The sequence below is a fragment of the Anolis sagrei genome, chromosome 11 (assembly GCF_037176765.1).
Source record: "Anolis sagrei isolate rAnoSag1 chromosome 11, rAnoSag1.mat, whole genome shotgun sequence".
NCBI lineage: Eukaryota > Metazoa > Chordata > Lepidosauria > Squamata > Dactyloidae > Anolis > Anolis sagrei.
This window is the reverse complement of record NC_090031.1, coordinates 22,303,894-22,318,392: the sequence shown is the minus strand read 5'-3', so window position 1 is coordinate 22,318,392 and position 14,499 is coordinate 22,303,894. Positions and strand designations below refer to the sequence as shown.

At 45.8% G+C, this 14,499-nt stretch overlaps 1 protein-coding gene across 7 annotated transcripts in view; it reads right to left on the bottom strand.

Moving 5' to 3' along the window:
- RAD51C (RAD51 paralog C) overlaps positions 1-14,499 on the bottom strand; it is a 74,785-nt gene that overhangs the window by 54,150 nt on the left and 6,136 nt on the right. For 6 of the 7 annotated variants that reach the window (XR_009630261.2, XM_060757045.2, XM_060757044.2 and 3 more), the window contains exons 2-5: positions 13,717-13,975; positions 13,450-13,616; positions 11,485-11,618; positions 2,269-2,400 (exon numbers count right to left, since the gene is read on the bottom strand). Coding sequence is in view for 6 of the 7 variants with exons in the window: in XM_060757045.2 (XP_060613028.2) it covers positions 2,269-2,400; positions 11,485-11,618; positions 13,450-13,616; positions 13,717-13,975 (692 nt within the window). In the remaining variant the exon portion in view is untranslated. The remainder of the gene's footprint in view (positions 1-2,268; positions 2,401-11,484; positions 11,619-13,449; positions 13,617-13,716; positions 13,976-14,499) is intronic. The other variant, XM_060757046.2, reaches the window with a different exon arrangement.

The window sequence follows — 14,499 nt, the reverse complement described above, 5'->3', positions numbered from 1 at the left end:
CTTTCCTTCCCTCTTTTTCTTTCCCTTCTTTCTTCCTTCTTTTTCTTTTCTCGCTTCCTTTGCCCTTGCTTCCATACTTCCTTGACTCCTTCCTTCCTTCCTCCCTTCCTTCCCTCCCGCTCTCCCTCTTTCATTCCTTCTCTCCTTCCTTCCCTCTTTCACTTCTTTATTTCCTTCTCTTCTTCCTTCCTTCTCTACCTTTCTAACTTTCCTTCCTTCCAGGAGCTCACCCCGCAACTTGGGAAACTGCAAGTCGCTTCTGGTGTGAGAGAATTGACCGTCTGCAAGGACATTGTCCAGAGGACATTGCCTGGATGTTTTACCATCTTGTGGGAAGCTGCTCTCATGTCCCTGCACGGGAAGCTGGAGCTGACAGACAGGAGCTCACCCTGCGACTTGAGAAATTGCAAGTCGCTTCTGGTGTGAGAGAATTGGCCGTCTGCAGGGACGTTGCCCAGGGGACGCCTGGATGTTTTACCATCCTATGGGAAGCTACTCCCATGTCCCCGCATGGGAAGCTGGAGCTGACAGATGGGAGCTCACCCTGCTCCCTGGAGTCAGTCCGGCACAAGGGTTTAACCCATTTTGGGCTGGATTCTGCCAACTTCTCTAGTTATGTTTTCCGGCGAACGCCATCCACGTAAAACAAAACGGGATTTATTTTTAGCAGCGTGGCAATAAAACGAGAAATCCCAGCAGGCGTGCAAAACTGCAGCTTAAGGAGGTGCCGAGTTACCTGGAAACAGGAGCGAGAAAGAGAGAGAGAGAGAGACAAGAACCATTCCAGGACTTGCGTAAGCTTCATTCCTGCACAATCCTTGTCTGCGTGGTAGGAATTCAGGGGGGAAAGAGCCACCTATAAATAGTCGTAGCTCAAGTGCGCCCTCCACTGGTGCAACGCTAGCTGGGACTATCGGCATACACAATCCCTCCAAAGAATTAAATTTGAAAAAACAAAAACAAAACCAGACTATTACCTTCTAGGGCTCAAAGACTTTGAATTAAGCCGCTCCTCATAGGGCATGTTCTCCAGACCCTTCATCATTTTACTTGCCCTCCTCTTCCCTATGACTTCCTCTCACATACTTATACATAACTCTCATCATGTCTCCTCTCAGCCTTCTCTTCTTAAGGCTAAACATGCCCAGCTCTTTAAGCTGCTCCTCATAGGGCATGTTCTCCAGACCCTTGATCATTTTACTTGCCCTCCTCTTCCCTATGACTTTCTCTCACATACTTATACACGGCCCTCATCGTGTCTCCTCTCAGCCTCCTCTTCTTAAGGCTAAACATGCCCAGCTCTTTAAGCCGCTCCTCATATGACTTGTTCTCCAGACCCTTGATCATTTTAGTCGCCCTCCTCTTCCCTATGACTTCCTCTCACATACTTATACACGACTCTCATCGTGTCTCCTCTCAGCCTTCTCTTCTTAAGACTAAACATGCCCAGTTCTTTAAGCCGCTCCTCATAGGGCATGTTCTCCAGACCCTTGATCGTTTTACTTGCCCTCCTCTTCCCTATGACTTCCTCTCATATACATGGTCCTCATTGTGTCTCCTCTCAGCCTTCTCTTCTTAAGGCTAAATATGCCCAGATCTTTAAGCCGCTCCTCATATGACTTGTTCTCCAGACCCTTGATCATTTTAGTCGCCCTCCTCTTCCCTATGACTTCCTCTCACATACTTATACACGGCCCTCATCGTGTCTCCTCTCAGCCTTCTCTTCTTAAGGCTAAACATGCCCAGTTCTTTAAGCTGCTCCTCATAGGGCATGTTCTCCAGACCCTTGATCATTTTACTTGCCCTCCTCTTCCCTATGACTTTCTCTCACATACTTATACATGACTCTCATCATGTCTCTTCTCAGCCTTCTCTTCTGGGCATGTTTAGCCTGAGAGCCATTCAGCAGTGGAACTCTCTGCCCCAGAGTGTGGTGGAGGCTCCTTCTTTGGAAGCTTTTAAACAGAGGCTGAATGGCCATCTGTCGGGGCTGCTTTGAATGCAATTTTCCTGCTTCTTTGCAGAATAGGGTTGGACTGGATGGCGCACGAGGTCTCTTCCAACTCTAGGATTCTATGTTCAGCAGTGGAACTCTCTGCTTCGGAGTGTGGTAGAGGCTCCCTCTATGATTCCATGAAGCTTAGCACATGTTCATTGTACAGCGTATTATTTTGAGTGCAGCAAATCTACCTCATCTGGTTTAACTTCCTATTTCACACTTGCACCCACTCAAGAAGCGAACCCGAACCCAACGCCCCAAAAACTCACAGCTAATGTGTGATCGTTGGCGATACTGATCAGCTGCTGAGCCAGGCCGTTCAAGAGCCGTGTTCGCAGGGAGAGATCTTCCCAGTCGTGTCGGAAAGGAAAGGCAATGCCATCAATCGCCACCAGCCGGACCTAATGACAGGACACAAAGGCAGGTGGATGACAATGAGAAGCAAATGGCTGGGTTCAGTGCTCTCTGGGTAAGGGTAAACTACAACTCCCATATGCCAAGGGCAGTCACCCCCAAACCTTGCCAGTATTTACAGTTGATCATATTGGATCTGTATGCCAAGTTTGGTCCAGATCCATTGTTGGTTGGGTTCTCAGTGCTCTCTGGATGTAAGTGAACTACAACTCCTATAAATGATAATAATCTATATAAATAAAAATGTAATGTTCGTTTGTGGTATTCACAGAACTCAAAAACCACTGGACGAATTGGTACCAAATTTGGACACAAGACACCTAACAGTCCAATTTATGTCCTCCACTCAAAAAAACCCCCAAAGAAACAGCAGAAACCCCAAAAATCCACACAAGGGAAGAGCAGCCATTACAGCACTGAGAGCCAAGCACGTGCGCACGCACGGCCATACAAATAGAACTGTATGTTCTTCACTCAAAAAATCTGATTTTGTCATTTGGGAGTTGTTGCTGGGATTTATAGTTCACCTACAATCAAAGAGCATTCTGAACCCCACCAACGATGGAATTGAACCAAACTTGGCACACAGTTCTCCCATGACCAGCAGAAAATACTGGAAGGGTTTGGTGGGCAGTGTCCTTTGGTTTTGGAGTTGTCGTTCACCTACATCCAGAGATCACTGTGGACTCAAACAATGATGGAACTCTACATGAATACTCCATATGCCCAAATTTGAACATTGGTGGAGTTTGGGGAAAATAGAATCTTGACATTTGGGAGTTGTAGTTGCTGGGATTTATAGTTCACCTACAATCAAAGAGCATTCTGAACCCCACCAATGATGGAATTGAACCAAACTTGGCACACAGTTCTCCCATGACCAGCAGAAAATACTGGAAGGGTTTGGTGGGCAGTGTCCTTTGGTTTTGGAGTTGTAGTTCACCTACATCCAGAGATCACTGTGGACTCAAACAATGATGGATCTGGACCAAACTCTACACGAATACTCCATTTGCCCAAATTTGAACATTGGTGGAGTTTGGGGAAAATAGAATCTTGACATTTGGGAGTTGTAGTTGCTGGGATTTATAGTTCACCTACAATCACAGAGCATTCTGAACCCCACCAACGATAGAATTGGGCCAAACCTCCCACACAGAACCCCCATGTGGGCCACAGCAACGCGTGGCAGGGGACAGCTAGTAAATAATAATAATCTATATAAATAAAAATGTAATGTTCATTTGTGGGATTAACATAACTCAAAAACCACTGGACGAATTGACACCAAATTTGGACACAAGACACCTATCAGGCCAACGAGTGACCTTCAGCCATAAAAACTGAAAAACACAGTGGAAGGAACTTAAGCCAAAAAATTAAAAAAAATACATTACAACGCATGCATGACTTTTATTATATCCATAGATAGATAGATGCATAGATAGATAGATATCTTTCCACTACATTACAGAGACCAAAATGCCCCTTAATTCAAAGGAAACCCACTTTTCAGTATGATTTGCTCAGTACCACACAGAAGACTGCCTCCCTCCTATCTGTGTAGTGAGCTCACAGAAGCAATGAGCAAAATACACACAGCGGCACCCTTCTGTGCAGGGAAGGCATCCTTCTTACTGTCCCTCTGGGTGTTTGCTTTGCCTAACCATTCTATACATAATTCAGAAGAAAGTCAACAAGGACGCCCAAGGCTCATTCCTATCACTGTGCTTAATTATGATATATTAGGATTCCTTCACTGCAGCGATCTACGCCGCAAAAATTATTCATTTGTCACAAGTACGGCTTGCTGTGCCTACATCATTTCAAGCTTTGCCTCCCAAGCCGGAATAGTTTGGCATAGCTTCCCCAGAAAAGACGGCAATTCTATATTGGTCAAGGTGCATATAGTCCCTGAAGGTGGTTTTTATTTTGTATCAAAAGCATTGCATAAATATAAAACCGATAGAAATAGGAGTGCAGGTGGCTAAATATCCTTTGACCAAAAACGGGCAACAGCAACAGCATTGTCTGTGGCCTCCAACAAGTCTTCCTCTGTACATGAGGCAGGGCATTGTGGACAAGCATCCAGATGCGGAGTTGTCTGTTCTGTTCCACAGTCACACAAGGTGTGGATCTTTTAGGTTGTACAATTTTGCCAGGTTGTCTTTTGATCTGCACAATCCACTTCTGAGTCTGTTCAGGGACTTCCAAGTGGCCCATTCTTGGTTTGCCTCTCTCGCCGGGGGGGGGGGGGGGGGATCCAATTGGAATTTTCTGCTTTAGTTGCCCAGAGGGATACCCTTGCTGTTGCTGGGGGGGACGCCAAGAAGAGTGGTAGTTCTCATAGAGCTATTCCTTGATTTGAGTCTACTGGGAGGAGGCTGGTAGCCATGTAGTGGGTGGCTTTCACAGGGTTCAACCTTATTCCTCTCACATTTAGCAGCAACTTCCCATCACACAATGGGGGGGGGGGGGCAATGCCAGCTAGTTTGTAGTTTATCAACAGGTGTAGGTTTAAGACATCCTGTGATTATTCTGCATGTTTCATTCAATGCTATGCTAACCTAGGTTGCATGAAGTGGGAGTTCTCATTAGACCTTTCCTTGATTGGAGTCTACTGGGAGGAGGCTGGTAGCCATGCAGTGGTTGGCTTTCACAGGGTTCAACCTTATTTCTCTCACATTTAGCAGCAACTTCCCATCGCACATCGGGGGGGGGGGGGCAATGCCACCTAGTTTGTAGTTTATGAATAGGTGTAGGTTTAAGACATCATGTGATTATTCTGCATGTTTCATTCAATGCTATGCTCACATGCTTTGCATGGGCAGACCTCTGCCAAACAGGGCAGGCATACTCGGCAGTTGAGTAAGACAAGGCTAGGGCTGATGTTCTTACTAATTTTGTGTCTGCATCCCATGTGCTGCTGGTAAGTTTCCATAGGATGTTATTGCGTGCAGCTACTTTGTGCTTGGTGTTCAAGCAGAGTTTCCTATATGCTAGTATTTGATCCCTGAAGGTGGTCAGGTTATATATCTATCTATACACATAATAAAATTGAAAATATGTGTGTGTGTGTGTGTGTGTGTGTGTGTGTGTGTGGCGGGGGTGTCCTACTTAGACAACCTCCTGCCTCTCCAAATAGCTATAACTTCCACCACACAGGAGGAAGTACTTCATCAGTGTCACAAATGGACAGTGAAGCAACAGCTCCCCTGGTGGCCAGAACGCCCTCATGAAAAAGCTGGATTGTTAAATAGCCTCTGTGTGTCTGTCTATATATGTTGTGTGTCTATGGCATTGCATGTTTGCCATGTATATGTACATTGTAATCCGCCCTGAGTCCCCTGCAGGGTGAGAAGGGCGGAATGTAAATCTATATAAATAAAAATGTAATGTTCGTTTGTGGTATTCAAAGAACGAAAATGTAATGTTCGTTTGTGGTATTCACAGAACGAAAATGTAATGTTCGTTTGTGGTATTCACAGAACTCAAAATCCTATGGACGAATTGACACCAAATTTGGACACAAGACACCTAACAACCCAATGTATGTCCTTCACTAAAAAAATATATGATTTTCTCATTTGGGAGTTGTAGTTGCTGGTATTTATAATTCACCTACAATCAAAGAGCATTCTGAACCCCACCAACGATGGAATTGAACCAAACTTGGCACACAGTTCTCCCATGACCAATAGAAAATACTGGAAGATTTTGGTGGCCAATGTCCTTTGGTTTTGGAGTTCTAGTTTCCCTACATCCAGAGATCACTGTGGACTCAAACAATGATGGATCTGGACCAAACTCTACAAGAATACTCAATATGCCCAAATGTGAACACTGGTGGAGTTTGGGGAAAATAGAATCTTGACATTTGGGAGTTGTAGTTGCTGGGATTTATAGTTCACCTACAATCACAGAGCATTCTGAACCCCACCAACGACAGAATTAGGCCAAACCTCCCACACAGAACCCCCATGTGGGCCACAGCAATGCTAGTAATGAATAAATAAATAAATAAAATGAACTGACTCAACATGATGGAAGATGCAGTTCTCCCTGCACAGACAATGAATCTGAGACACATTTGGCACATAGAACATGACCAACAAAAAATACTGGAGAGGGTTGGGGGAGTTGACCCTGATGTATAGGTGTTGTAGGTACTGGGGTGTATAGTTTTGGGTTTTTTTTAACCGAAGAGACCCAGTAAAGATTTCAAAGAACCAGGAGGATTCCTGGAGCATACTTTCAGAGGGATTTGCAAGCTTCAGAAATCTTCCCCCTCCTATTTCCCCCCCACACTCCTTCTGTGAAGGGAGGATTTCCTGCTGAAAAGAAGAAAAGCAAAAGATGGAAAGCGTAAAAGGCATTCCTTGCTCATAGCCGCTGACACTTTGGGTACATTCGAGCATCACTTCTGCCAGAATGCAGGAAGGGCTTCACAGTTACCCAAACTGGCACACGCTGAAGGCTTGACACATTTCAAGCCCTGAGCTATTTTCCACTGATGCGCAGAGTCAATAACACAAGGGAAGGCATGCCCTTTTATAGCCTCCGCTTTGGCTGGGCAGAGAGCGCGTTCCAGGCTTATCTCCTCTCTAGAGAGCAGATACAGAACTACAGAAAACACAGCCATACACACAACACAGGCAATCCAACTTGGAACAATTGTTGCTCAAGTGACTTGATTCCGAAGGAAGGAAAGTACAGCTCAATGTGTTCCAGTGAGGATAACAAAGAACGTTGGAGAAGAGCTTCCAGGATGTCCTTGAACTAGACCAAGGGTCCTCAAACTATGGCCCAGGGGCCGAATACGGCCCTCCAAGGTCATTTACCCGGCCCTCGCTCAGGGTCAACCTAAGTCTGAAACAACTTGAAAGTACACAACAACAACAACACTATCTCATCAGCCAAAAGCATGCCCACACTTCCCATTGAAATACTAATAAGTTTATATTTGCTAAAATTGTTCTTCAATTTAATTATTGTATTGTTTTTAGGTGTTTTTTGCACTACAAATAAGATATGTGCAGTGTGCATAGGAATTCATTCATGCTTTTTTCGAATTATAATCCAGCCCTCCAACAGTTTGAGGGACTGTGACCTGGCCCTCTGTTTAAAAAGTTTGAGGACCCCTGGACTAAGGCCTAATTCACACTCTGAGACCTACCTCACACAGAGGCTTCTGTCACAGACTAAGGCCTACCTCACACAGAAGCTTCTCTCACAGACTAAAGCCCATATTACTCTGTGAGGCCTACCTCACACAGACTTCTCTCACAGAGTAAAGCTTACCTCACACTGTGAGGCCTACCTCACACAGAGACCTTTCTCACAGACTAAAGCCTACCTCACACTGTGAGGCCTACCTCACACTGAGACTTCTCTCACAGACTAAGGCCTACCTCACACTGTGAGGCATTCTCTCACAGACTAAGGCCTACCTCACATTTGAGGCCTTCTCACAGACAGAGACTAAGGCCTACCTCACACAGAGACTTCTCTCACAGACTAAGGCCTACCTCACACTGTGATGCCTACCTCACACGGAGACTTCTCTCACAGACTAAGGCCTACCTCACAATGTGAGGTATTCTCTCACAGACTAAGACCTACCTCACATTGTGAGGCCTTCTCACAGACTGAGACTAAGGCCTACCTCACACAGAGACTTCTCTCACAGACTAAAGCCTACCTCACACTGCGAGGCCTACCTCACACTGCGAGGCCTACCTCACACTGCGAGGCCTACCTCACACTGCGAGGCCTACCTCACACTGCGAGGCCTACCTCACACTGCGAGGCCTACCTCACACTGCGAGGCCTACCTCACACTGCGAGGCCTACCTCACACTGCGAGGCCTACCTCACACTGCGAGGCCTACCTCACACTGCGAGGCCTACCTCACACTGCGAGGCCTACCTCACACTGTGAGGTCTACCTCACACAGAGACTTCTCTCACAGACTAAAGCCTATCTCACACTGTGAGGCTTACCTCACACAGAGACTTCTCTCACAGACTAAGGCCTACCTCACACTGTGAGGCATTCTCTCACAGACTAAGACCTACCTCACACTGTGAGGCATTCTCACAGACTGAGACTTTAGCCTACCTCACACAGAAGCTTCTCTCACAGACTATAGCCTATTTCACACTGTGAGGCCTACTTCACACAGAGACTTCTTTCACAGACTAAGTCCAACCTCACACTGAGGCATTCTCTCACAGACTAAGATTTACCTCACATTGTGAGGCCTACCTCACACAGAGACTTCTTTCACAGACTAAGGCCTACCTCACACTGTGAGGCATTCTCTCACAGACTAAGACCTATCTCACATTGTGAGGCCTTCTCACAGACTGAGACCTTTCTCCCACTGAGGTTTCCCTCTGACTGACAGCTACTAAACCACAGGCACACCTGCTTATATAGAACTGCAGCTTTTCCTGAGTCACTGCATTCATTTAATCCTTTCTGTGCTTTTTAATATTTCTGACATGCTGTACCCAAATGCGTATTCAGGGCTGAACAGGATTGCAATCCCAGAGCCGCCGTCCCATGCTTGAACCATCACACCACAAGAGAATATGGGCCTATTTCTCTGGCTACAAAGCCTCAGAGCAGATCCAGATAGCAGGAGCAAAACCTTTACCTAAAAATGCACAAAAATGCCTGCTAACCATATTTAGCCGACACATTTGTACCCAAAATTAGGTCGGCAGCCAACTGTGTTAATGCTAAGGTCAAGACACAGGCAACACTTTACCAGGGTGTGCTTCAAAAAGCGGAGGATACAGGGGAACGAGTTGGGGAGTATTTATAACTACAAGTGGAGAAAAAGGAAGAAGGGAACACAAGGAGAGAAAGTGGAGAAGCAGAGATAACTCAGGAGCTCAGCACACCACATCTCCACTGGCTCATCAATGGGCTTTAACCCATCAATATCAGTGGGTCCTTATCTCTGGTCTGAATTGAATCAGTATTAGAAGTGAGCTGTAAGGACAAAGGACAACCACCACACCCGCTAAATAGGAAATCTGCTACAAAACAGGAGCTTTTTGTTGAGTTGCAGGGTCAGATGGTGAAAACAGAAGAACGGCCTGCCTCAGGGGAGTGTGCTCACAAATAATTACACAAATAATCAGCCACTCTCAGAAGGGACAGAAAGTTTCATCTATACTGATGATCATGCCATCACCACCCAAGCAGGGAGCTTTGAAATGGTTGAACAGAAGCTCTCTGAAGCTTGAAGTGCTGTTATTGCCTATTACAGGGGAAACCAGCTGATTCCTAATCCATCTAAAACACAGACATGTGCTTTTTATCTTAAGAACAGGCAAGCATCTCGAGCTCTGAGGATGACCTGGGAAGGAATCCCACTGGAGCATTGCAGCACACCCAAATACCAAAGAGTCACACCAGACCGCACTCAGACTTATATGAAGTACTGCTTGGATATCAAGCAAAAAGTGGGCATTAGAAATAATATATGAAAGATGACTGGCACAACCTGGGGATCACAACCAGATACAGTGAAGACATCTGCCCTTGCGCTTTGCTACTCTGCTGCTGAATATGCATGCCCAGTGTGGAATACATCTCACCACGTTACAACAGTGGGTGTGGCTCTTAAAGAGATAGGCCGCATTATCACAGGATGTCTATTTTAAATCTTTGTGTGTTATTGTCTATATGTGAGTTATATTAATTGTATTGTTTATTTGCTTATTGCTTGTTGTTTTTACTGATGTGTTGTTGGGCTTGGCCTCATGTAAGCTGCTCCGAGTCCCTTGGGGAGATGGTGGTGGGGTATAAATAAAGTTTTATTATTATTATTATTATCCCTCACACCGCTGGAGAAATTACACTGTTTAGCTGTAATAGCCAGCAATTAAAGGACCAAAACACTGACATCTTCATCCTATCCTCTATTCTGATATTAGCCAGTAAGCCAATGCAACTGGAAAAGCTTACACAATATGAGGATGTAAAGTTCAAACTACAAAGACTCTAGCACAAACCAGAGTAAAGGTGGTCCCAGTGATGATCGGCACTGGGTGCAGTGCCTAAAGACCTTGGTCTGCACTTAAAAACAATCGGCGCTGACAAAATCACCACCTGTCAGCTGCAAAATGCCACCTTACTGGGATCTGCACACATTATTTGCCGATACATCACACAGTCCTAGACAACTGGGAAGGGTCTGACATGTGATCGATACAAAAGCCAGCATTGTGACTTGTTTGTTGTGTACTACTCTTGTGTATCAAATAATAATAATAATTATCTATCTATCTTCTAACTACACATAATAAAAGTGAAAATATGTATGTGTGTATGTGGCACGGGTACAATTTCATGTTTCCTCCACCACAGACATCCCAGTGTTTCTGACTCTCGGCACATGGAACCCCCATGACCAATAAAAAATACTGGAGGTCTTTGAAGGGGTTGATAGGAGTTGTAGTTCACCTATATGTAGTTCACCAATAAGTCTAAACTAAATATATATTATAGAATTTCATCCTAGATATGATGTGTTTCCTCCACCACAGACATCTCAGTGTCTCTTTCTCTCTCCGTTGGTGTGGAAATTGCATGGCACCGCCCACTGCCTCTCCCTTAACCCTTTCCTACTCTTTTCTATGGCACACAGGAAACAGAGGAATTGATCAGCAACTGAACATACTGTAGGGGTTTAGGGAGACTTGACATCTTCAGCCCATCTTCTATTTGGATATCAGCCAGCAAGACAATGCCTCAAATTAAAAAACAGCTTCCTATGATTTACAGAGAAACTTGCGGGAACACCTCAGTAAGCGAGAGTCCATAAGTGGCAGGCTAAAACCCAGTACCTCAATCAGTAGCTGTGACTGGATGAGAAACTCATCTTAACTGTCCCCTCAACTCCCTTCTGACAAGATAAATATAGCAGTATACCTGGGTTCAATATGGTCAAGCTGTCCATACTGCTCTGATGTAAAGAAGTCTCATATATTTCAAGGAAACCACTGCTTTTTTGGCTCCTTTCATGCTCACAGGACCTGTCTTGACCCCCTACCTTTGGGTGTTCAGAGAGGAAGTCAGGCAGGAGATAGACCTGTGCCAACAGCTCCACATAGTCATGGCAACGGAAGTAGTAGATATGGGAGAGGATATTTTCAAGGGAGAAAGTCTCCAAGGCTGGTGGATGGTCTGAAAGGGGGGGAAAAGAAGGAGAACAATCACATACACATTGTATACCCTCACCCTAGAATCATAGAGCTGGAAGAGACCTCGTGGGTCATCCAGAAGCAGGAAAATCACATTCAAAGCACCCCTGACAGATGGCCACCCAGCCTCTGTTTAAAAGCTTCCAAAGAAGGAGCCTCCACCACACTCTGGGGCAGAGAGTTCCACTGCTGAACGGCTCTCACAGTCAGGAAATTCTTCCTAATGTTCAGGTGGAATCTCCTTTCTTGTAGTTTGAAGCCATTGCTCCATTGCATCCTAGTCTCCAGGGCAGCAGAAAACAAGCTTGCTTCCTCCTCTCTATGACTTCCTGTCATGCATTTATATTCCAGGCGTGGTCTAACCAAGGCGGAATAGAGGGGTTGCATGACTTCCTTAGATCTAGACACTATGCTCCTATTGATGGAGGACAAAATCCCATTGGTTTTTTTCTGCCGCCGCATCACATTGTTGGCTCATGTTTAACTTGTTGTCCACGAGGACTCCAGGATCTTTTTCACAGGTACTGCTCTCGAGCCAGGCATTGTCCCCATTCTGTATCTTTGCATTTCGTTTTTCCTGCCAAAGTGGAGTATCTTGCATTTGTCCCTGTTAAACTTCATTGTGTTATTTTTGGCCAATCATCTCTCTAATCTGTGAAGATCATTTTTAATTCTGCTCCTGTCTTCTGGAGTATTGGCTCCCCCTCCCAATTTGGTGTCGTCTGCAAACGTGATCCTGCCTTCTAACCCATCATCTAAGTCGTTAATAAAGACAAGCATCCCGAGCTCTGAGGATCACCTGGGAAGGAATCCCACTGGAGCATTGCAGCGCACCCAAATACCTGGGAGTCACTCTGGACCGTGCTCTGACCTACAAGAAGCACTGCCTGAACATCAAGCAAAAAGTGGGTGCTAGAAACAATATCATACTAAAGCTGACTGGCACAACCTGGGGGTCACAACCAGACACAGTGAAGACATCTGCTCTTGCGCTGTGCTACTCTGCTGCTGAGTACGCATGCCCAGTGTGGAACACACCTCACCACAATAAAACAGTGGATGTGGCTCTTAATGAGACATGCCGCATTATCACGGGGTGTCTGCGCCCTACACCACTGGAGAAATTACACTGTTTAGCCGGTATCGCACCACCTGACATCCGCCGGGAAGTAGCAGCCAATAGTGAAAGGACCAAGGCAGAGACATCTCCAGCTCATCCCTTGTTTGGGTATCAGCCAGCACGTCAACAACTTAAATCAAGACATAGTTTTCTAAGATCTACAGAGACACTCGCTGGAACACCTCAGCAAGCGAGAGTCCAAAAGTGGCAGGCTCAAACCCAGAACCTCAATTCATGGCTGATACCAAAGGAGAAACTCCCCCCTGGGCACACAGAAAACTGGGCAACTTGGAAGGCGCTGAACAAACTGCGCTCTGGCACCATGAGATGCAGAGCCAACCTTCAGAAATGGGGCTACAAAGTGGAATCCTCGACATGCGAGTGTGGATAAGAGCAAACCACTGACCACCTGCTGCAATGCAACCTGAGCCCTGCTATATGCACAATGAAGGACCTTCTTGCAGCAACACCAGAAGCACTTCAAGTGGCCAGATACTGGTCAAAGGACATTTAATCAACTACCAAACTCACAAATTTTGTATTTTGTCTGTTTGTTTGCTTTGTTCTGTTAGAAATGTCAGGGGTGATTTGAATGCAATATTCCTGCTTCTTGGCAGAATGGGGTTGGACTGGATGGCCCATGAGGTCTCTTCCAACTCTTTGATTTTATGATTCTATGAATGTGATCACAAACCTTCATCTGGATGCGTCTCTGCAATAAGCCGGCAATGCTGGACACAGGCTGCTGCCATATCGGCCACTCGGTCAACCATAAAGCTCCCTTCCGTATCGATGAAAACGGCTTCTCCAGCGAGCCCTCCAAAGCTCTCCGGGATTTGTACATCCACCGTCAATTGCATGCTGTAAAAGGAGATACGGTCACAAGAGAGAAATACTTTGATATCCATATTGACCTGGAATTTTTGGACAAAGATTTCAGATCTGAGCTTTGACTGTTTACCATAGCTGTGTTTTGCCAACACCCGGAGCGCCGCAGATCTCCGTGATTTTGGCCAGCTGAATGCCGCCACCCAGGACTCCATCCAGAGCAGAGCAGAACGTCACGACAAAGCCTTGGGCTTGCTCTTTTTCCAAAAGTTCGAGCGCTGTATATTTCCTGATAGATGTGGCTTCCCCAGAAGCCTTTCCTCCTTCGTCCTGTTGCTCCCGTTTGACCACTTGCAGAATTTCTAACGCCTCCTCTTTAGAGATTCCTGTTTCTAGAAAGCCAAAACAGAATAGGTTTTGTTGCTAAAAGATCTGTAAAGTTTGCAAACACATATCAGCAAGAAAGGCTTCTCTTTCTTCCTTAGTGTCAACAGGAAATACCCGAAAATAATGATTTTAGTTGTATATATACTACTGCCCGGTGGCGCAGTGGGTTAAAGCACTGAGCTGCTGAGCTTGTTGATCGAAAGGTTGCAGGTTCGATTCCGGGGAGCGGCGTGAGCTTCCGCTGTCAGCCCTAGCTCCTGCCAACCTAGCAGTTCGAAAACATGCAAATGTGAGTAGATGAATAGGTACCACTCCGGCGGGAAGGTAACGGTGCTCCATGCAGTCATGCCGACCACATGACCTTGGAGGTGTCTACGGACAACGCTGGCTCTTCGGCTTAGAAATGGAGATGAGCATCACACCCCAGAGTCAGACATGACTGGACTTAAAGTCAGGGGACTACCTTTACCTCTATACTACTGCAGGTTCGGTTGTTGCTCTTAATAATACTTACTTACTTAGGTGATCC